The sequence below is a fragment of the Neomonachus schauinslandi genome, chromosome 11 (assembly GCF_002201575.2).
Source record: "Neomonachus schauinslandi chromosome 11, ASM220157v2, whole genome shotgun sequence".
NCBI lineage: Eukaryota > Metazoa > Chordata > Mammalia > Carnivora > Phocidae > Neomonachus > Neomonachus schauinslandi.
This window is the reverse complement of record NC_058413.1, coordinates 50,990,357-51,012,592: the sequence shown is the minus strand read 5'-3', so window position 1 is coordinate 51,012,592 and position 22,236 is coordinate 50,990,357. Positions and strand designations below refer to the sequence as shown.

The 22,236-nt window shown below is 38.4% G+C and overlaps 1 protein-coding gene across 1 annotated transcript; it reads left to right on the top strand.

Annotated features, from left to right (window-relative positions):
- Window positions 1-21,273: 21,273 nt before the first annotated feature.
- On the top strand, window positions 21,274-22,214 carry LOC110576476 (olfactory receptor 51A7). Its single transcript, XM_021685666.1, is given in 4 exon segments — window positions 21,274-21,363; window positions 21,366-21,590; window positions 21,592-22,000; window positions 22,003-22,214. Coding segments are annotated over 4 exon segments (936 nt in total).
- The last annotated feature ends 22 nt before the right edge of the window (window positions 22,215-22,236 follow it).

Genomic DNA, 22,236 nt, shown 5'->3' with positions numbered 1-22,236 from the left:
CAAAAGTAGATTTTTAAGAGAGCAGATACTAAGTGGTTTCTCCAATTTCTATAGTCTTTCCCTCCAAATGTTTTTCAGGCCAGGACTTGAGCTTCTAAAGCTGACCTTACTCACAAGCTCTCCACAGGAAGAGGTACAAAGAAAGGACAGAAAATAGGTTGTGTGTGCTTGACTGTTAACCCTCTCTTATAGTATAGTGGAAAATCCCATTTTCTTGTATGGAAGCAGATAGAATGGTCTTTAAAATGAGTAATCCATATCAGTGCTCTCCATCCATGAGCATGGGAGGAGAGAGACTTTCTTAGACTTGCTTTATAGGCCAACATATACTATCTCTCATAAACACAAAGTGACTCGGACTATAGGCCAGCCATGGTGGGTGGCAAGGTGAGAGACATAGTCTGTTGGTGATGAGGGAGACTGGTATTCTCTGTCTTTTTTTTTTCTGACACCATAAGGTAAATAGATGTTCTACAACTGTAGTTTGTTTTTATAGACAACTGATCTCACTATGTACCTTTGAGAGTTTTCTCTTTTTTTTAAGATTTTATTTATTTATTTGACAGAGAGATAGTGAGAGAGCACAAGTAGGCAGAGAGGCAAGCAGAGGGAGAGGGAGAAGCAGGCTCTCTGCTGAACAGCAAGCCCGATGTTGGGCTTGATCCCAGGACCCTGGGATTATGACCTGTGCCAAAGGCAGACGCTTGACTGAGCCACCCAGGCACCCTGAGAGTTGTCTCTTTCTTTATGGAATTAAGTTAATCAGGGACAACAGGTTCCACGATACATCGAGCATATTGGTTTCCACCCCTTTGCCTAGAGAAGGGAGGTTTAATTGAGAAGCTTGGGCTTTGTCAGAGCACTCTTGCCTATTAGGAATCAGAAACACAAGCTTTTCAATTAGTTCATCTTCTTCTCTCCTTCCGGGAGTTCAGGGGATGGGACTGAGAATTCCAACCCTTTCATCACCTGGTTGATTCTCCAGACAACTAGCCCCCAATCTTGGGTGAGGTCCAAAAGTTACCACATTAACATGAGAAAAGACAACTTTCTCTCTCTCATTACACAGCAAATTCCAAGGGAAATCAATGCCAAAAACAGGCCTGAAGACCAAATATATTTATTATAAATAACAATATTGCAGTGACTAGTTTCTTTCACTCACAAAGCATTTATGCCCCTAAATATTTGTCTGTTAAATATCCTCAAACATTGCAGCAGCTTTGCTATCTCCCTAATATACTTGCCCTTTCCTCGGCTCTAACAGCTTTCTCAGAAGTCACATCCTCAGAAAGGCCTTCCCTGAATACCCTAGCTGCCTCGGTCCTGTTCTATTCCCTTGCTCAAATCCAGTTACAGTATTAACTTCAGTTTGTTTATCTCTGGCATACAGTAAATCCTCAAATATTTGTTACATAAATGAAAAAAAATCTTTTAAGGACAATATCAGTGGATTTATTAAAGTAACAAATTCTTTTTTGTATTTTGAAAATACATTTTATTAGAAGATCTTGGGATTAGCATTAGTTTAAAAGTATATTCTTTATAAAATATTAAAATAATTGAACTTAAGGGCAATAAATAAAATACTTAAAAAAATACACTTGTCAAGATAGCTTATTAACCTTTGTGTATGTCATTAGGTAATTAATAAATGCATAAATAAATCACTTCATAGAAAGACAGATATAACACTTCATTTTATCCCCATATTCTAAAGTCTAGAGAAGAAAGGAAGAACAGTAGAGTGGATTGAAAGAGAAAATAGGGAAACAGGAGGGGTTTATTGAATTATGCTGGATGTTTTATACTTGCTACTTCATTTAATCCTCATATGGTATTATTATTCCTGATTGACAAATTTGAAAATGGGAGCATAGAGAGACTAATTTCTTGAAAAAACGTATATTGTTATGAACAGACATGAGGTGTTGTAACCTTAACATGAATTTGCTCCTTGGTGAGTAACAGGTGGAGACTCCACCAGGGGGAGTTGTCACACAAGGAAACTTTATTTGCAGCAAATAAGATCAAGGGGAGTAACTTCCAAAGCAGTGACTACCCAGCAGAGGTGAGTGGGTTCCTTTTATTTAGGGTTTAGGATGAATATTCAGAAAGGGGAGTTTTGTCATCGCATGTAAAGGAGGGCATAAAATGATGCAGGAGTACTTAGAAAACATGCCCATGCATGCATCTTGTCTTAAGTCAGCGAAGCTTGTGCTTTTTTTCGGGCAGAGACTTGGACATTGTAAAGAAGCAGAGGTAACTGTCAGAGGAAGGGAAGGGACTTAAGGACAAGCTTTGAGAGCAGGTATAAACTGACTGGGCTCCTTATCTTGGGTAAGGAAGGCAGGGTCTTGTTCTGTTTTGAAATAGCACTAAGAGCTTTATCACTGGTTGATTGTCTCTGATTTGGTCAGGCTATTTCCTGGCCTCATAGAGACTGTTGGTTTTTGTATTATTTCCTTTGTTCCCTTAAAGTCCTTAACTACTGAGGTTTTTGCATTTCTTTGTAATTCTGACAACTCTTAGGAAGTTCTTAGCAAGAAGTGTGCTTGGCCAAGTAGGGTGTAGATCCCGCAAAAATAGCTGGGGGCCTAAAATGACTTCTCTAGTGTCATGAATGCAGCATCTTGTCTTTCTTTTTCTGGGGACCCATGACTCTTTCTCCTTACAGTTTGAACCAATGTCATTTGAATTTCAAGCTTTTTCAATTATACCATGCTTCCTATCTCATGTTAATTAATAAATTTAAAAACTGAATACATCACAAGGAAATTGCATTCTGATGGAAGACAAAAAATCAGTGTTGGTAATAAATAATATAAATGGCAAGAAAGGTTGAAGCCTTGAACCTTATCGCATCCCAGTTCCAGTGCCCTATAGAGTTACCTCCACAGCTATTTTAATCAACATAAGTCATTTCAATTTCATTTCTGACAAAATTGCTTCAGATGAGAAATAAAAGGCCAATAGAGATTGTTGATAGCAAAATCCAGCAAATAGAACCAACTGTGAAACAGTAAAGACAAAAGTATGTAATCAGTACCTGTTTAGCCAGATCGAGGGGTGAGGAAGATAAGAGATGGTTCTTAAGCTGAGAGGGGAAAAGAGGTGTAGATATTTTAAAAATAGGGAAAAAAGAAAGCACTGGGAACTTTTACTATGTGTTAAACATTGTGTTAGACAATTTTTACATGTAGATATTTCTGCTTTCAAAATTTTTGTTGAACTTTTTATGTGAACTTGGAAATAAATATCTGTGAAGCCTCACAGCCCTACTGATGAACAGGAGATAGCAAAGTAGCAGAATTTCTTTGAAGATATGGTTACTGGCAAAGCCCTGATCAGTCTGAAACAAAATAAATCTACCAGCAATAGTGTTAGGAGTTAGTTGGACAGTTAGGTAGTCAGGGCCAGGGTCCCCAACAAGGAAATATGGAGTCAGGACAGCTAAAATAAAACAGCACTAATATCCTGTTCTATAGCTTAGACAGGGCCGCACTACCATTCTGCTTTGCAGCCTTTGCAGAAATGACTTCAGCAAAATGTCCTAAAATAAGTCAATTAACCCCAAAGCATTTGTCAGTATCATGGGCAAGGGGCAGTTAAGACATAAGCCCCCAGATGTCAGCCAAAAAAAAAGACCATCGGCACATAGACATTTACCTAATAGGTAGATAGATACGTGACCAAAGCTCTGATTGGCACGACTCAGCACACCCTGATTGCTTAAGGTAGTTCTGCAAAAGAGCTCATAAAAACCCCCACACTTAGAAACTCCAAGGGCAACCCTCTCAGGTCCCCTCCCTCTTTAGGGGTTTTGTACTATTGCTCCATAAACTTTGCTTTGCTGCCCACCACTCTTCGTCTGGTCTACCTCTTCATTCTTCGAAGCAGCGTCACCAAGAACCGCAGGCACTAAAGGCGGAGAAATCCTGCAACAATAGTTATCAAAAAGGGCCCAATGTATTTGTTTCTCAAGTACCGTGCCTCATGCAGAGACATTACTGAAATATTTCTTCATTAAATTGACTGTCTTGAGAGAAAGTCTTAAATGTTATTACTGATAAGAATTAAAATCCAGGAATACTTCCTCTTAGATGAATGGTACCTTAAACTCTTTATGTACATCATTTTATTTAATTCTCAGAGCAACCCCATGAGGGAGGTATTATTATTATTTCTGTTTTATGAATTAGGAAAGAAAGAAACAGCTAGTAAAGGATGAAACTGGAATTCAAACCCAAGTGTGTCTTATTCTCCTGCCAGATGCCAAGCACTACCTTCTCCTGCTCCTTATATTACTTCCTCTCCAATCTCCTGTGACTCCTTTAATTTAACTAGGTTGTCCTCTGGTCCCTGTTCCAAAGTTCATCCAATAACTTGAGACTATAATGTCATCTCAGCTGCTCTTTCTTCCAAGACTAAAGTCCTTCCTGTGATTCCAATCTGGAGACTGAGACCCTATTACCCATGGCCTGACTCAACCTGGGATATCTGCCTTCCCATTCTTTGCTTAGGCAGATAATTTTTTTTTTTTAATTTAAATTCAAGTTAGTTAACATATAGTGTAGTATTGGTTTCAGGAGTAGAATTTAGTGATTCATCACTTACATGTAACACCCAGTGCTCATCACAAGTGCCCTCCTTAAAACCCATCATCCAGTTACCCCATCCCCCACCCATTCCCCCCTCCAGCAACCCTGTTTGTTCTCGATAGTTAAGAGTCTCTCTCTCTTTTTTTTTTGTCTTTAAAAAAAGTTTTTATTTGAAGGCAAAACAGTAAAATCCACAAGAAATCATTAACAGCACGTGTTTACGTTTTATCCTGAATCAGACACGTTTGAACAATTCACAGCTACAGGAAATCTAGAACAAAATCAAATTATTTTATCACATCAGGTTGAAAAGTTGGAGAGGACTCTGCTTCTTATAGAAAAGAATTTTTCAGGCGCCTGGGTGGCTCAGTCGGTTAAGCGACTGCCTTCGGCTCAGGTCATGATCGCGGGGTCCTGGGATCTAGCCGTATCAGGCTCCCTGCTCTGCGGGGAACCTGCTTCTCCCTCTCCCACTCCCCCTGCCTGTGTTCCCTCTCTCGCGCTCTGTCAAATAAATAAACAAAATCATTAAAAAAAAAAAAAAGAATTTTTCAAAAATGTTTCTGTACAAAGAGACCACACCACACGAGCTGCCCACAGACGCCAGGCGTGGCCGACCCCGGCGCCGCGACATCTGCCCCTCCTCCCCCCCCCTCCCCCCCCGCCTGGCCGGGCCCCCTCGCTGGCGGGGTGGGGCGGGCAGGAGGCTCCGCCTGGCTCGATCTCCACACCCCAGAGCGGAGCGGGCCGATCACGTGAGCGCTGGTGTTGGGTTCCTCTAAGTGAGAAACACAAGCAGAAACACTAAGGGTGCAGGCTCTCCGAGGGCGTCACTTTGTGACCTGAAGATGCCTCAGATCAGCTTCCTTAGAACTATAGTTGAGAGTCTCTTATGATTTACCTCCCTCTCTGTTTTTATCTAGCCAGATAAATTTTATGCTTTCATCAGACTGGTTTTCCTATTTCCCAGTCCCTCTCTCACTCTGTCTAGCATTTTGTCTAACTGCCTGAACAATTGGATGCTTTCTAAGATGAACCATGGATGGGTGAAGTGAACAGTGCCAGTGGATGGCTAAAAGAAGATTCAGTACATTTTAAATTTTCATAGCTTCTTCTCCAAATTTAAGTTAAATTCCCCTCTTGTCAGGCAAACACTGCTCTGAGAAAAGCTCCCTCCATTCCCTTCCCCCTTTGCAATCTTATTAATTAACTAATTAATTAATTAAATTATTTTTCACCTCTTAGCCCTCCTTATATCAGCTTCCATGCAGTGCTCCTCATTCACAGTCCCCTTATACACAGTACCCAGTTCTTTGGGTACTCAAGTTTCAGACACATTTCAGGATACAAAGCCATATTATAAGGCACAATTATGTTGGGCCCCATTGCACTTACCATTTGACCACATAGTGAAACAGAAATGACTTTAGGCTACAGGCTTCTCAGCCTCAGTGTACATCTGTTGACTAAGACCTTTATCTATAGATTACAGACTTTTTGAGCTGTCTTCTGAGTTTTGCACTCATGGGACAACGATTCCTCCAGCTCTGCTACCCTCTGTAAACAAATGAATTCCCTGAGAAATTTCCTAGGAATTCCTGGAAGAGGGCTTGGTTCAGGACCATAGTTCTAACTCGTTGGTTCCCACAAGGCCATGAAAAGGTCAGACTGGGATGTCCCACAGATTCTGGAGGCCTGCACATATCAAGGAGAGCCTGCCCCAGAGATTAGGGAAAGCAGTTGAGGCTCTAAGAAATCATTTAATTCCAAATTAATTGATATATTATTTTTGGTTCACCATTTCTTTGTTTCTTCTTTTTTTCCATGGGTGCAAAGTGTTTTTTCCTGGCTTTATTATTGCAATATAATTTACATATAGAAAGACACAGATTTCTGATTTTTACCTACACATGCAACCAAGTAACAATCAAGGATGTGCTAAAATCTCCAAATCTGATTATGAATTTTTCTTTTTAGTTGTTACTTTTTCTTTGTGTATTTTGAAGTTTTCTTATTAGATGTATAAACATTCAAGTTGTTATAACTTTATGACTTTATGAATTGACCCTTTTATCATTACAAAATGTCTCCTTTTTTCTTGGTGCTATGTCTTGCTTTAAACTGCATATGCTCTGATAATATGGCCACATTCACCATATATATTGGTATGCATGGTACATCTTTTCTCTTTTTACTCTTAACCTATCTGTGTCTTTGTATTTCATACCAAACTTTTATAATTGGCATGTTTTTTAATCCAGTGTGACTGGTGCTATTTTGTAATTGGGGTCTTTAGCCCATTATATTTAATGTAATTATTAATACATTTAGTTTTATGTTTATCATGTTTTATTTGTTCCCTCATTGTCTCATCTGTTTTCTCTTCTTTGTTATATAGCTTTACTCACTTCTTAAAAAAATCTTTAAATCAAATCAATTCACATATGTTTCAGTATTCTATTTTATTTCCTCAGTTGGGTTTTTGGGTATACTTTTTGGGTTTTGTTTTTTGTAGTTGCTCTTTGGATTATGGTATGCAAATTTTTAATTTAAACTATTAATTATTATATTAATATAATTTATTATACTTCCCCACAGATAATGCAAGAAACTTTTTTTTAAAAAAGATTTTATTTACTTATTTAAGAGAGAGAGAGAAAGAAAGAGTGAGCATGAGTGGGGCAGGGGAGAAAGAAGGAGAAGCAGACTCCCCAGTGAGCAGGGAGCCTGACACAGGGCTCAATCCCAGGACCCTTGGATCATGACCTGAGTTTAAGGCAGACACAACCAACTGAGCCACCCAGGCACCCCCCCTCCCTTTTTAAAAGATTTTATTTATTTAGGAAACCTTTAACAGTATACTTCCATTTATCTCATTTTAAAATTGTATGCAGTTATTGCCAAGTACGTATTTCTATCTATGTTACAAATCTCTCAGTACATTGTAATTCTTTTATTTTAAAAAGTAAATTATCGTGTACAGAAATTAAGAAAAGAAAAAAATATTTTATGTTTACTCGTGTATTCATTCTTTTAAGCATTCTTCATTCTTCCCTGTTTATCTGAGTTTCCACCTAGTTTTATTTTACTTTAGCTTAGAAAACTTTCTTTAGCATTTATTGCATGCAGATCTCATGGCTGTGAATTTTCTAAGGTTTTGTTTATCTGTAAATATATATATCTTGCTTTCTTTTTGAAAGATAATTTTGACAAATATTGAATTCTAGGTTGACAAATTTTTCTTTTAGTACTTTCAAAATGTAATTCTATTGTCTTCCATCTTAGCATTCTTTACCATTGTTTCTCTCTTTGTATTATCTTTTTCTTCTCTGCTTTTAATATGTCTCTCTTTTTCTTCAGGATTTGACTGTGATGTGTCTGGGTTTCAGTTTATTAAGACTTTCTTACACCTATTACTTTTTACTGCCCTATAGAAAATAATGACTTTTATTTAGTCTAGGACATTCTCATTTTTTACATAAATTAATGTATTTAAAATTTTTCCACATTCTAATTAGGGACAAAAAAGTCTTTGAATTATATTATTAAAAATAAGGAGAAAATAGATTTTTTTTTTAATTTAAATTCCAGTTAGTTAACATACAGTGTAATATTAGTTTCAGGTATACAATTTAGTGATTCAACACTTACATACAACACCTGGTATTGAGATTCAACACTTACATACAACACCTGTAATGAGCATTACAGCAAGTGCACTCTTTAATCCCCATTACCTATTTTACCCACCCCCCTCACCCACCTCCCCTCTGGTAACCATCAGTTCGTTCTCTATAGTTAAGAGTCTGTTTCTTGGTTTGCTCTCTCTTTTTCTCCCCATGATCATTTGTTTAGTTTCTTAAATTTCACGTATGAGTGAAATCATATAGTATTTGTCTTTCTCTGACTGACCTATTTTGCATAGAATTAATAGTCTTTAGCTCCATCCCTGTCATTGCAAATGGCAAGATTTCATTCTTTTTTATGGCTGAGTAATATTCCATTGTATATTGTATATATACAATAATCCATTGTGTGTGTGTATGTATATATCTCTTCTTTATCCATTCATCAGTTGATGGACATTTGGACTGTCCATAATTTGACTGTTGTTGATGATGCTACTAAGTATCAGGGTGCATATATCCCTTTGAATAATATTTTTGTATTTTTGGGGGTAAATACCTAGTATTGCAATTTCTGGAGTGTAGGGCAGTTCTATTTTTAACTTTCTGAGGAACCTCCATATTGTTTTTCAGAGTGGCTACACCAATTTGTATTCCTATCAACAGTATAAGAGAGTTCCCCTTTCTCCACATTCTTGCCAACACCTGTCATTTCCTGTATTGTTAATTTTAGCCATTTTAACTGTTGTGAGGTGATATCTTTTTGTAGTTTTGATTTGTATTTCCCTGATGATGAGTGATGGTGAGCATATTTTCATGTGTCTGTTGGCCGTCTGTATGTCTTCTTTGGAAAAATGTCTGTTCATGTCTTCTGCCCATTTTTAAGGGATTATTTGTTTTTGGGGGATTGAATTTTACTTCTTTATATATTTTGGATACTAACCCTTTATCAGATATGTCTTTTGTGAATATCTTCTCCCATTCTGTAGGTTGCCCTTTAGTTTTGTTGATTGTTTCCTTCACTGTGCAGAAGTTTTTAATTTTTTTATTGTTCTTTTTTTTTTTTTTGGATTTTTTTTTAATTCTTATGTTAATCCCCATACATTACATCATTAGTTTTAGATGAAGTGTTCCATGATTCATTGTCTGTGCATAACACCCAGTGCTCCATGCAGAATGTGCCCTCCTCAATACCCACCACCAGGCTCACCCATCCTCCCACCCCCCTCCCCTCTAGGAGCCGCGCAGGAGTGCATCTCAGAAGTTTTTTATTTTGATGAAGTTCTAATAGTTTATTTTTGTTTTTATTTCCTTTGCCTCAGAAGACAGATCTAGTAAGAAGTTGCTATGGCCAATGTCAAGGTGGCTACTGCCTGTGTTCTCCTCTAGGATTTTGATGGTTTCCTGTCTCACATTTAGGTCTTTCATCCATTTTGAATTAATTTTTGTGTATGGTGTAAGAAAGTGGTCCAGTTTCATTCTTCTGCATGTAATTGTCCAGTTTTCCCAACACCATCTGTTGAAGAGACTGTCATTTTTCCATTGGATATTCTTTCCTGTTTTGTCGAAGATTAGCTGACCATATAGTTGAGGGTCCATTTCTGAGTTTTCTATTCTGTTCTATTGATCTATGTGTCTATTTTTGTGTCAGGACCATACTGTCTTGATCACTACAGCTTTGTAATGTAGCTTGAGGTCCAGAATTGTGATGTCTCCAGCTTTGCTTTTCTTTTTCAAGGTTGCTTTTGCTATTCAGGGTCTTCTGTGGTTCCATACAGATTTTAGGATTGTTTGTTCTAGTTCTGTGGAAAGTGCTGGTGGTATTTTGAGAGATAGATTTCTATTAACATTATTTATCTGTCTCAGAAATGTCCATGGTATGTTCTTTAACATATAAAATACATTTACTTACCTTCTCCATTAAAAAGAAATTCCAAAATCCATCTCTCCCAGAAGTTATTGGTTTTTGACTCTATTTAAGGTAGGGTTCATTCAAGAATAGACTCTTAGATGAAGATTAGCATGAAGGATATCTTTTTAGTTCTTTCTCTCTCTTTCTCTGTCTCTCTCTTTCTCCCTCTGTGTGTGTGTGTATGTGTGTGTGTGTAGACTCTCAGTAAAAATGCCTGTAGGGGTGTGGAGGAATCTTGGTTGGTTAGGAGGATAATTTGCTGGGGGGTGGGTGGCGGAGCAAGATGGTGTAGGAGTAGGAGACCTGGATTTTGTCTGGTCTCAGGAATTCAGCTGGGTAGGGATCAAACCATTCTGAACACCTACAAACTCAACAGGAGATCGAAGAAAAGAAGAGCAACAACTCTCTCATCAGAAAAGTGACCACTTTCTGGAAGGTAGGACATGCGGAGAAGTGAATCTGAGGCAATATTCGGGAGGATAGATGGCGGGGGAGGGGGCCTCCGTCGGCCGCTTCTGGCAAGTGATAGAACTGTGGAGCACAAAATCGGAACTTTTAGAAGTCAGCTCTGCGAGGGAGGTCGCTCCAGTGGCTAAGTGGGGGGTAGAATCCTCGTGGGACAGTGTGGTCTCAGGACCCTCGGGGTCACAGAAAGACTGGGGGTGCCTGAGTGAGGCAGAGCTCCCAGTTATCGGAGCAGGGAAGCCGGCTGCAGAGACGGAGCCGAGGCACGGGCTCTCAGCTTGGGGTGGCCATAAACTGTGATCCATGGCACAGTCAGGTCACTGCTCCTCCAGCAGGGACCCAACAAGTGGCAGATCCGGGGAGACTCCCCTTCCTCCCCCGGGGGGAGCGGCGCGAGAGTGCACTCCAGGAATCTGCTGGGTTTGGAGACTCCACCCGGGGTCGGGTGCCAGAGATAGAAACTCTCAGTCACAGGCTGGGTGAGCACAGAGTGCGGCTGGAGACTGGGGAGGCGGGAGTGACTGACTGCTTTTCTCTGGGGGCGCACTGAGGAGCAGGGCCCTGAGTTCTCGGCTCCTCCGGGGCGGAGATTGGGAGGCCGCCATTTTCCTCACCTCCTCCAAAGCCAAACGGAAAGCTTGCAAGGAGCAAAAGCTCCCGAGAGCAAACCCGAACAGATTACTTAGCCTGGATGGGGCAAGGGCGGGGCAATTCTGCCTCCCGCAAAGACATTTGAGAACCATGGCAACAGGCCCCTCCCCCAGAAGGTCAGCAAAAACAGCCAGCCAAGACCAAGTTTACCGATCAATGAAAACAGCAGAACTTCAGCGCTAGGGGAATACTGCACATAGAATCCATGGCCTTTTTTACCATGATTCTTTAGTCTTTCAAAGTTAATTTTTTTTAACTTTTTTTTTTGAATTTTTCTTTTTCCCTTTTTCAACCAACATCTTATCAATCCCTTTTTTAAAAAACATTTTTATTTTTCAGTTTTAGAGTCATATTCTATCCCTTCATAGTAGTTACCCGTATTTTTGGCATATATCTATAAGTTGTTCTCTCTTTAAAATTTTGAGATAGTTTCTTCTAACAGATCAAAATATACCCTAAATCTCTAGTGTATGGTTTTTTCTACTCTCCGGCCTGATCACATTCTCTCCCTTTTTCTTTTCTTTTTTTTTTTTTTAAATCCTCTTCTTTCTTTTTTCAAACAACTTCTTATCAATTCCTTTTATAAAATTTTTTATAATTTTCATCTTTACAGTCATATTCCATCCCTTCATCATATCAACCCTTATTTTTGTACATATGTAAGTTTTTCTTTCTTTAAAATTTTGGGAGGCACATTCTTCTAACAGACCAAAATACACCCCAAATCTAGTGTGTGGTACTGATCTATGCACCAGCCTGATCATATTTGATCGTATTCTGTTTTTTTCTTGTTTTGTTCTGTTTTTGTTTGTTTTTATCTTTTTCTTTTTTTTCCTTTTCTTTTTTCTTTGTTTCCCTTTCTTTTCCCCTGCCTTCAGGTCTTTTCTGATTTGTTTAGAGTATATTTTCTGGGGACATTGTTACCCTGTTAGCAGTTTGTTCTCTCATTCATCTATTCTCCGCTGGACAATATGACAAGATTGAAAAAAATCACCTCAACAAAAAGAACAAGAGGTAGTACTGACTGCCAGGGACCTACTCAGTACGGACATTAGTACAATGTCATATCTGGGGTTCAGAATCATCACTTTAAAGATACTAGCTGGGCTTGAAAAAAGCATGGAAGTTATTAGAGAAACACTTTCTTGAGAAATAAAAGAACTAAAATCAAAGCAAGTCAAAATCAAAAAGATCAACAAGGAAATAAAGACTTTAAATGACACTTTAAATGGACTTCACAGACATATTCAGAACATTCCATCCCAAAGCAACAGAATACACATCTTCTCTAGTGCCCATGGAACATTCTCCAGAATTGATCGCATCCTAGGTCATAAATCAGGTCTCAACCGGTACCAAAAGCCTGGGATCATTCCCTGCCTATTTTCAGACCACAATGCTTTGAAACTAGAACTCAATCATAAGAGGAAAGTCAGAAAGAACTCAAATACATGGAGGCTAAAGAGCATCCTACTGAAGAATGAATGGGGTCAACCAGGAAATTAAAGAAGAATTTAAAAAATTCATGAAAACAAATAAAAATGAAAACACAACGGTTCAAAATCTTTGGGTTGCAGCAAAGTTAGTCCTGAGAGGAAAGCATATAGCAATACAAGCCTTTCTCAAGAAACAAGAAAGGTCTCAAGTACACAACCTAACCCTACACCTAAAGGATCTGGAGAAAGAACATCAAATAAAGCCTAAACCCAGCAGGAGAAGAGAAATAATAAAGATCAGAGCAGAAATCAATGAAATAGAAACTAAAAGAACAGTAGAACAGATCAAGGAAACTAGGAGCTGGTTCTTTGAAAGAATGAACAAGATTGATAAACCCCTGGCCAGACTTATCAAAAAGAGAAGAGAAATGACCCAAATGAACAAAATCATGAATGAAAGAGGAGAGATCACAACCAACACCAAAGAAATATAAACAATCATAAGAACATATTATGAGCAACTCTATGCCAGCAAATTAGATAACCTGGAAGCAATAGATGGATTCCTAGAGATGTATCAACTACCAAAACTGAACCAGGAAGAAATAGAAAACCTGAACAGACCTATAACCACTAAGGAAATTGAAGCAGTCATCAAAAATTTCCCAACAAAAGCCCAGGGCCAGATGGCTTCCCGGGGGAATTATACCAAACATTTCAAGAAGAATTAATACCTATTCTTCTGAAACTGTTCCAAAAAACAGAATTGGGAGGAAAACTTCCAAACTTGTTTTATGAGGCCACCATTACCTTGATCCCAAAACCAGACAAAGACCCCATCCAAAAGGAGAATTACAGACCAATATCCTTGATGAACACGGATGCAAAAATTCTCACCAAAATACTAGCCAATAGGATCCAACAGTACATCAAAAGGATTATTCACCATGACCAAGTGGGGTTTATCTCTGGGCTGCAAGGTTGGTTCAACATCCACAAATCAATCAGTGTGATACAATACATTAACAAAAGAAAGAACAAGAATCATATGATCCTCTCAATAGATGCAGAAAAAGCATTTGACCAAGTACAGCATCCTTTCTCAATCAAAACTCTTCAGAGTACAGCGATAGAGGGTACATACTTCAATATCATAAAAGCCATCTATAAAAAACCTACAGCGAATATCATTCTCAATGGGGAAAAATTGAGAGCTTCCCCCTAAGGTCAGGAATGCGGCAGGGATGTCCACTATCACCACTGTTACTCAACATAGTATTAGAAGTCCTAGCCACAGCAATCAGACAACAAAAAGAAATCAAAGGCATCCAAATTGGCAAAGAAGAAGTCAGACTCTCACTCTTTGCAGATGATATGATACTCTATGTGGAAAACCCCAAACACTTCACCCCAAAATTGCTAGAACTCATACAGAAATTCAGTAAAGTGGCAGGATATAAAATCAATGCACCGAAATCAGTGGCATTCCTATACACCAACAACAAGACAGAAGAAAGAGAAATTAAGGAGTCGATCCCATTTACAATTGCACCCAAAACCATAAGATACCTAGGAATAAATCAAACCAAAGAGGCAAAGGATCTGTACTCAGAAAACTATAAAATACTCATGAAAGAAATTGAGGAAGACACAAAGAAATGGAAAAACATTCTATGCTCATGGATTGGAAGAACAAATATTGTGAAGCTGTCAATGCTACCTAGAGCAATCTACACATTCAATGCAATCTCTATCAAAATACCATCCACTTTTTTCAAAGAAATGGAACAAATAATCCTAAAATTTGTATGGAACCAGAAAAGACCGCAAATAGCCAGAGGAATGTTGAAAAAGAAAAGCAAAGCTGGCGGCATCACAATTCCGGACTTCCAGCTCTATTACAAAGCTGTCATCATCAAGACAGTATGGTACTGGCATAAAAACAGACACATAGGTCTATGGAACAGAATAGAGAGCCCAGAAATGGACCCTCAACTCTATGGTCAACTAATCTTCGACAAAGCAGGAAAGAATGTCCAATGGAAAAAAGTCTCTTCAACAAATGGTGTTGGGAAAATTGGATAGCCACATGCAGAAGAATGAAACTGGACCATTTCCTTACACCACACACAAAAATAGACTCCAAATGGTTGAAAGACCTCAATGTGAGACAGGAGTCCATCAAAATCCTAAAGGAGAACACAGGCAGCAACCTCTTTGACCTCAGCTGCAGCAACTTCTTCCTAGGAACATCGCCAAAGGCAAGGGAAGCAAGGGCAAAAATGAACTCTTGGGACTTCATCAAGATAAAAAGCTTTTGCATAGTAAAAGAAACAGTCAACAAAACCAAAAGACAACCAACAGAATGGGAGAAGATATTTGCAAATGACATATCAGATAAAGGGCTAGTATCTAAAATCTATAAAGAACTTATCAAACTCAACACCCAAAGAACAAATGATCCAATCAAGAAATGGGCAGAAGACACGAAAAGACATTTTTCCAAAGAAGACATCCAAATAGCCAACAGACGCATGAAAAAATGCTCAACATCACTCGGCATCAGGGAAATCAAAGTCAAAACCTCAGTGAGATACAACCTCACACCAGTCAGAATGGCTAAAATTAAGAAGTCAGGAAACAACAGATGTTGGCGGGGATGTGGATAAAGGGGAACCCTCCTACACTGTTGGTAGGAATGCAAGCTGGTGCAGCCACTCTGGAAAACAGTATGGAGGTTCCTCAAAAAAGTTGAAAATAGAGCTACCATTCGACCCAACAATTGCACTACTGGGTATTTACCCCAAAGATACAAATGTGGGGATCCGAAGGGGTATGTGCAGCCTGATGTTTATAGCAGCAATGTCCACAATAGCCAAACTGTGGAAAGAGCCAAGATGTCCATCGACAGATGAATGGATAAAGAAGATGTGGTATATATACACAATGGAATATTATGCAGCCATCAAAAGGAATGAGATCTTGCCATTTGTAACGACATGGATGGTATTGGAGGGTTTATGAGCGAAATAAGTCAAACAGAGAAAGACATGTATCATATGACCTCACTGATACAAGGAATTCTTAATCTCAGGAAACAAATTGAGGGTTGCTGGAGTGGGGTGTTGGGTGGGAGGGATAGGGTGGCTGGGTGATAGACATTGGGGAGGGTATGTGCTATGGTGAGTGCTGTGAATTGTGCAAGACTGTTGAATCACAGATTTGTACCTCTGAAACAAATAATGCAATATATGTTAAGAAAAGAAAAAAAAAGAAGAAGGTAGCGGGAGGGGAAGAATGAAGGGGGGGAGATCGGAGGGGTAGACAAACCATGAGAGACAATGGACTCTGAAAAACAAACAGGGTTCTAGAGGGGAGGGGGGTGGGAGGATGGGTTAGCCTGGTAATGGGTATTGAGGAGGGCACATTCTGCATGGAGCACTGGGTGTTGTGCACAAACAGTGAATCATGGAACACTACATCAAAAACTAATGATGTAATGTATGGTGATTAACATAACAATAAAAAATAAGAAAAGAAAGCCAAAAAAAACCCAGAAGGATAATTTGGTGTTCAAGACAGTTGTAGTGGGTGGCTTTGTCAATCCTACAGAAAACTCTGAAACTGGAATAGCCCTTCAGATTTATCACAAACTGAGGCAAAGAGGCAAGATTTATGTACTCCTGCATCAACTAATCACTGACTGAAGTCTCCTCCACCAGGCAGGAACTTGGGTGAGGATCATTTGGATCAGAAAAATTCCAGAAGGACTCAGTTATATTCCAATAGCAGCCAATACTCCTGGAAGCTGGGGAAGAAGTGTCTCAGGTCTGCAATAGTGCTGACTGCATTTATTAGAGTCTGCCTTAGCACCACTCATATCCAGCTGCTTTTTCTAGTAAATTCACCCAGTCTAGAATAGCCCCTCCAGTGTTTGGGTTTGTTCCTTTGCCTGAAGGAACATAAATATAGAAGGTTAGAGAATAAACTACAACAGACACCACTCCTGCAGTATTCTTGAAGCCTCAACTCAGCATTTTCCACCTCTACCACCCCTTCTAAATTCCCCTCACCTTCAGCTAGTACCCTTATTATCTAGGTGTATTTCATGGTGGAGTGACCCAGATCCTTATTCCCAAAAGGTATGAACCTCTGGATACTATGCTTCTCAGGGTATGGCTGCTGCACTTGTTCATTCATCATCAAAATTCGTCAAGAGAGTATGAAGAGATAACCAGACACCCATCTGGGTACTGAACATTTTCTTCCATCCTCCCATTGTTTGGCAGCATCCTTATTTTTTCCTGATTAGGGATTAATTACCCTGCCAGGTAAGTGACTTCTTTTTGTGTCTGCTGGTCTTTGAGCTTGAGAAGATCAAAGTTAGTATGCAGGAGCTATAACTTAAATTTTAATTGTATCCTTGCTATATCCCACACTCTGGGAATGAGAATCTCCAGCCCAACAGAGACTAAACTACAGGAATTAGAAGCAAAATTCCCAAGTATGTCACTGGAAGCTATGTAAATAGGGCTACTCTTAACTTTCTACATCTCTGTTCCCAGATACATGTATGCTAATTATATATATATATATATATATATATACATAATCTTCTTTATACTTAAATTATCACATTTTCTTTTTTTTTTTAAAGATTTTATTTATTTATTTGAGAGAGAGAGAATGAGAGAGAGCGAGTACATGAGAGGGGGAAGGGTCAGAGGGAGAAGCAGACTCCCTGCCGAGCAGGGAGCCCGATGCAGAACTCGATCCAGGGACTCCAGGATCATGACCTGAGCCAAAGGCAGTCGCTTAACCAACTGAGCCACCCAGCTGCCCAATTATCACATTTTCATATTGCTTCATGGTCTTGAGTAACTATTATTCAATTTAGGAATTAAACCACTATAGGACTTTCATAAAAATTAGAAAGATATGAATAAAATGCAAGAGATATCTTTCAAATAGTTCTACTGAATGCAAGATATAATGTAGGAGGCATGTAATTTGGGGATACCTGGTTGGAAATATAACAGGCATGGCAGGAAATGCCTATTTCAATGCTTATCTAATGACATTTGCCAAAAATGGATCAAAGAAATAAATGGAATAACTGATAAGTGATTTTATAGCTTGTAAAGTACTTTCATAAATATTTAATACTTGTGTATTGTGTCCATTTTGTGGATGATGAAACAAGTGAGAAAAGCAAAGTGGTGTGGTCAGCTAAAGTATTTTGATTTAACTGTATTGCCCAATTGCTATGAATGCTACCTATCAAGCTTCCTCTATCAGTGTGATTGCTAGCATTTGCCTCTCACTTGAGTAGTTCTCCAATTGTTTTGCCTCATAATTTCTCTCTAGCTCCTGTTGGACTTCTTGGGTGTGAGAGTTAATGTACTAGGCCCACCCCTTTTCCTGTAAGTTTACTGGAGATGCCAGAGGGCAGGCTGTTTTTCTATTCCTCCCAGAGATCCATATCCCAGAGGGAAGTAAAAGTAGGTACATCTAGATAAAGTGGAAGTCAAAGTTGAAAGTTCTTGCTTTTATCTTTCAGGGACACTTTGGTAAGTGCAGTTAATTAAAAATCCATTTGTAAACCTAAAGCTAGGGCTCTGTAAAACAGTTTGTATTTGAAGAAATGGTTATGGAAAGGAAAAGGAAGTGGTTTGTGTGTGTATGTATGTGTGTGTGTGTGTGTGTTGCATGTATGTAAATGAAGTGTGGATGGGAGTATGTAGCCTGAAATTTAGAAAGGATTTTATTAATGTTGGTATTAAGAAGGTCCCATTTACCTGATAATATCACAAATAAAAGTAAACTGTATTGTTGATTAAGATAGAAAAAAAAATCCTCTTCAGTCAGTCTAGGACTTGATGTGTGGAATGATTGGTTAGGAAATTTTGGTGAAATAATTATTAGTAGTTGGTATTTATTATGTTCATATGTTAAAAACTATATCAGACTATTTTATATACATAGTTTTAATAGTTATATAACTATTTTAGATAGATATTGTGTTTATAATATTTAACAAAAGAGTGTATACATCTGTTTAGAGGCCTAAGCAGCTTACCCAGATTCACACAGATGGTAAGTTGCCAAGCTGAGATTCATACTTGGATGTTATTGCATCAGATCTGAGGGCTTATTTTGTACCTTAAAAATGGAAATTCTAAGAGGTCTGAACAATGTTTGATATAATGACTATCATCCTTGAAATACTGTCTTCCTTTGATATCCACTATGTCCCACTCTGCTGGTTTTTTCCCCCAGATCTCTGGATATTCTTGGACAAGATGCTCCCAACAACCTTGCTTCTCCTAAGGGTTCTGAGATTTAAAATTTGTATTTTATACATTTTTCTTGGGTGATCTCATCTACTTTCATGACCCATTTCTCCTGAAGTTCATACTCTATGTCCAAAAGCATACTCTGCATAAGAACGAGTTACCATAAGAATGTAGGTGAGCAGAGTGAGCATAAATATCCCTTAGTTACTAGTAGAGATGAAAAGGAGAAGGCATTAAGAAATGATTCTAGGGGCACCTGGGTGGCACAGTTGGTTAAGCATCTGCCTTTGGCTCATGTCATGATCCCAGAATCCTGGGATTGAACCCCATGTCAGGCTCTCTGCTCAGCGGGGAGCCTGCTTCTGCCTCGTCCCCTGCTCGTTCTCTCTCTCTATCTCCCTCCCTCTCTCTCTCAAATAAATAAATAAAATCTTAAAAAAAAGAAAAGAAATGATTCTACATATCTTACATTTTTCCACTCATATTTAGTTTATGTACTTTTGCTGAGAGCCTTTTATGTTCTAGAAACTATGTTGATGACAGATACATGAAAATAAATAAAATAAATAAAATCTCTTCTGTGCCTTTCAGTATTTAGCAGTCAGTGTATGTGGTGGTGGTGGGGTTGGGTTGGGGAGGGGTACACGAAAATAGTACATTATAAAATAGTGTAGAAACTGTTGTAAAGGATGCACAACAGAAGTATTCTCTGAAAGACCTCAGCCAAAGAGGAAAAGAAAAGGTATAAAGATTAAGTGTTTTTGGAAATGAGGACTTTTCTTATGACTCCTGAGGAAGAGGGATCAGAACAAAATTTGCTAACTGGGCAGTCTGACAGATTAGATACAGAATGATTTTCATGGTATTTGAAAATCTACTACCATCCTCAAAATATACACTCTTTGGGCTTGGCATTAGGCTTACTGCCATGGTTGGAGACAAATAAGACATGTCAAACTGTTTAGGAGCTCCCAGTCTAGCATTTGCAGCTCAATTTATGAGCTAACAAAACAAATCTGCATTGATAGTACCCAGAAAATATCAAATATATTGGTAGAGGACTGCTTGTTATATATTATGTTTTCTGTAGTTATCCTCTAGAGAATTACAAAATAAAATATCAATTCACAATCAAACTTCAATTTAGAGGAGCCCAGTAATTTCCAGTGTCCCCTATATTTTCCAATGAAGACTGATTTTTCTTCTATTGCCATTTAACTTATAAAAAATTTGGGGAATGAGGTTCGCATTGTGTGTAAACTCTAACCTTCTATTGGCTCTCCTTTTATTTTTCAGTTTGCCATTTTTTTTGCAATTGAAATTATTAATTTAATAATTTTCATTTACTTATGTATATATTCATCATGTTTACTCAACATAGATGGGATTGATGGTGGTTATCTTAGATATGTGTATTTCTCCAGTAGTTTATGCTGATGATTCAACATCGTGATATTCCAAAGCTCAACAAGTTCGTAATAAGTTGAAAGATTGTATATTTTTCCTTGGAAAATACAATTTGTGAACTCTTTAATAGAGACCTAACAATAAAATGAGGGTTTAGTTTAATATATAGGTGGATTTAAAATTTTTACTTTACAAAGAGAAACTGAATGATTGGATGTTTTTCATTTAGAATTTCTTTGACTAATTCAGTCATGAATATAAAATAGAAGATAATTTGATCAGGAGAGATATGATGAACATGCTTCCTATACTTTCCCTTGGAATAATAACACGATAACCTGAAGTGTGGTGCATGGATGCTTGAGCTAGGAACTATTTCATTTCATATTAGTCTATAAATTTACTTTCTAGCATTTAATATTTACCATAGTGTAGATATTTTCAGGGATATTTGATTATTTTCTTAGACTATTATTTTTAACTTTTTTACATGAAGTCAGGATCTTGTTATAAAACAATGAGAGAACTACTAAAGATCATGTGGAAAACAGTGAGAAAGATTCTGAATGCCTATCACTGATTCAAGCAAAGCAGCCCTGTTTTGATATGATGATTTCATATTTGGCTAAAAGTGTTGGAAAACCACCACCATAGGATAAATTGTTATAAGTGAAATTCCCATGTTGGAGAATATAAACATGTTTAAGGACTTTTGATAAATGTTGAAAATTGCATTTTATTACTATTATGCCAAATATGCTTCTCAGCATAGCATATAAAAGAGCTGCTTATCTCCACAACACTGAATTTTATCCAAAAGTGTGACTGCTTTTTATAAATGTGATTTCAGATCTCGCTAAAAAGCTCCTATTTCCACTCATGTCTTCTTTCAATAATTCTGAGGTCCAGGTTTTTCTTCTGATTGGAATGCCAGGACTGGAACATGACCACATCTGGCTCTCCATTCCATCATTTGCCTCATGTACCTGGTTGCCATCACAGGCAACAGCACCATTCTCTTTATCATTAAGACAGAGCCCTCACTTCATGAGCCCATGTATTATTTCCTTGCCCAGTTGGTCATCTCTGACCTGGGCCTGTCCATCTCCTCCCTTCCTACCATGCTGAGAATCATCTTGTTAAATTCCATGGGAATTTCACCCAATACCTGCTTTGCTCAAGAATTCTTCATCCATTGGATTCACTGTCATGGACTCCTCAGAGCTGCTAGTTATGTCTTTGGATCGCTTTCTTGCCATTCATAATCCCCTGAGATACAGTTCTTTCCTCACTAGCAGCAGAGTTGCTAAAATGGGATTGATTTTAGCCATCAGGAGCATTCTCTTAGTGCTTCCATTTGCTTTCACTCTAAGGAGATTAAAATACTGTCAGAAGAATCTCCTTTCTTACTCATACTGTCTACATCAGGATACCATGAAGCTGGCTTGCTCTGACAACAAGACCAATGTAATCTATTGCTTCTTTGTTGCTCTCTGTACTATGCTGGACTTGGCATTAATTTTTCTGTCATATATGCTGATCTTGAAGACAGTACTCAGCATTGCATCTCTGGCAGAGAGGCTCAGGGCCCTCAAGACCTGGGTCTCCCAATCTGTGCTATGCTCATTTTCTATGTACCCATCATCACCCTGGCTGCCATGCACCACTTTGCCAAGCACAAAAGCCCTCTAGTTGTAATCCCTGTTGCAGATATATTCTTGTTGTTGCTACCCCTAATGAGCCCCATTGTGTATTGTGTAAAAACTCAACAAATCTGGGAAAAGGTCTTGGGAAAGTTGTTTAACATATGTAAGAGATAAAAATTTGAATATGGAAGTAATA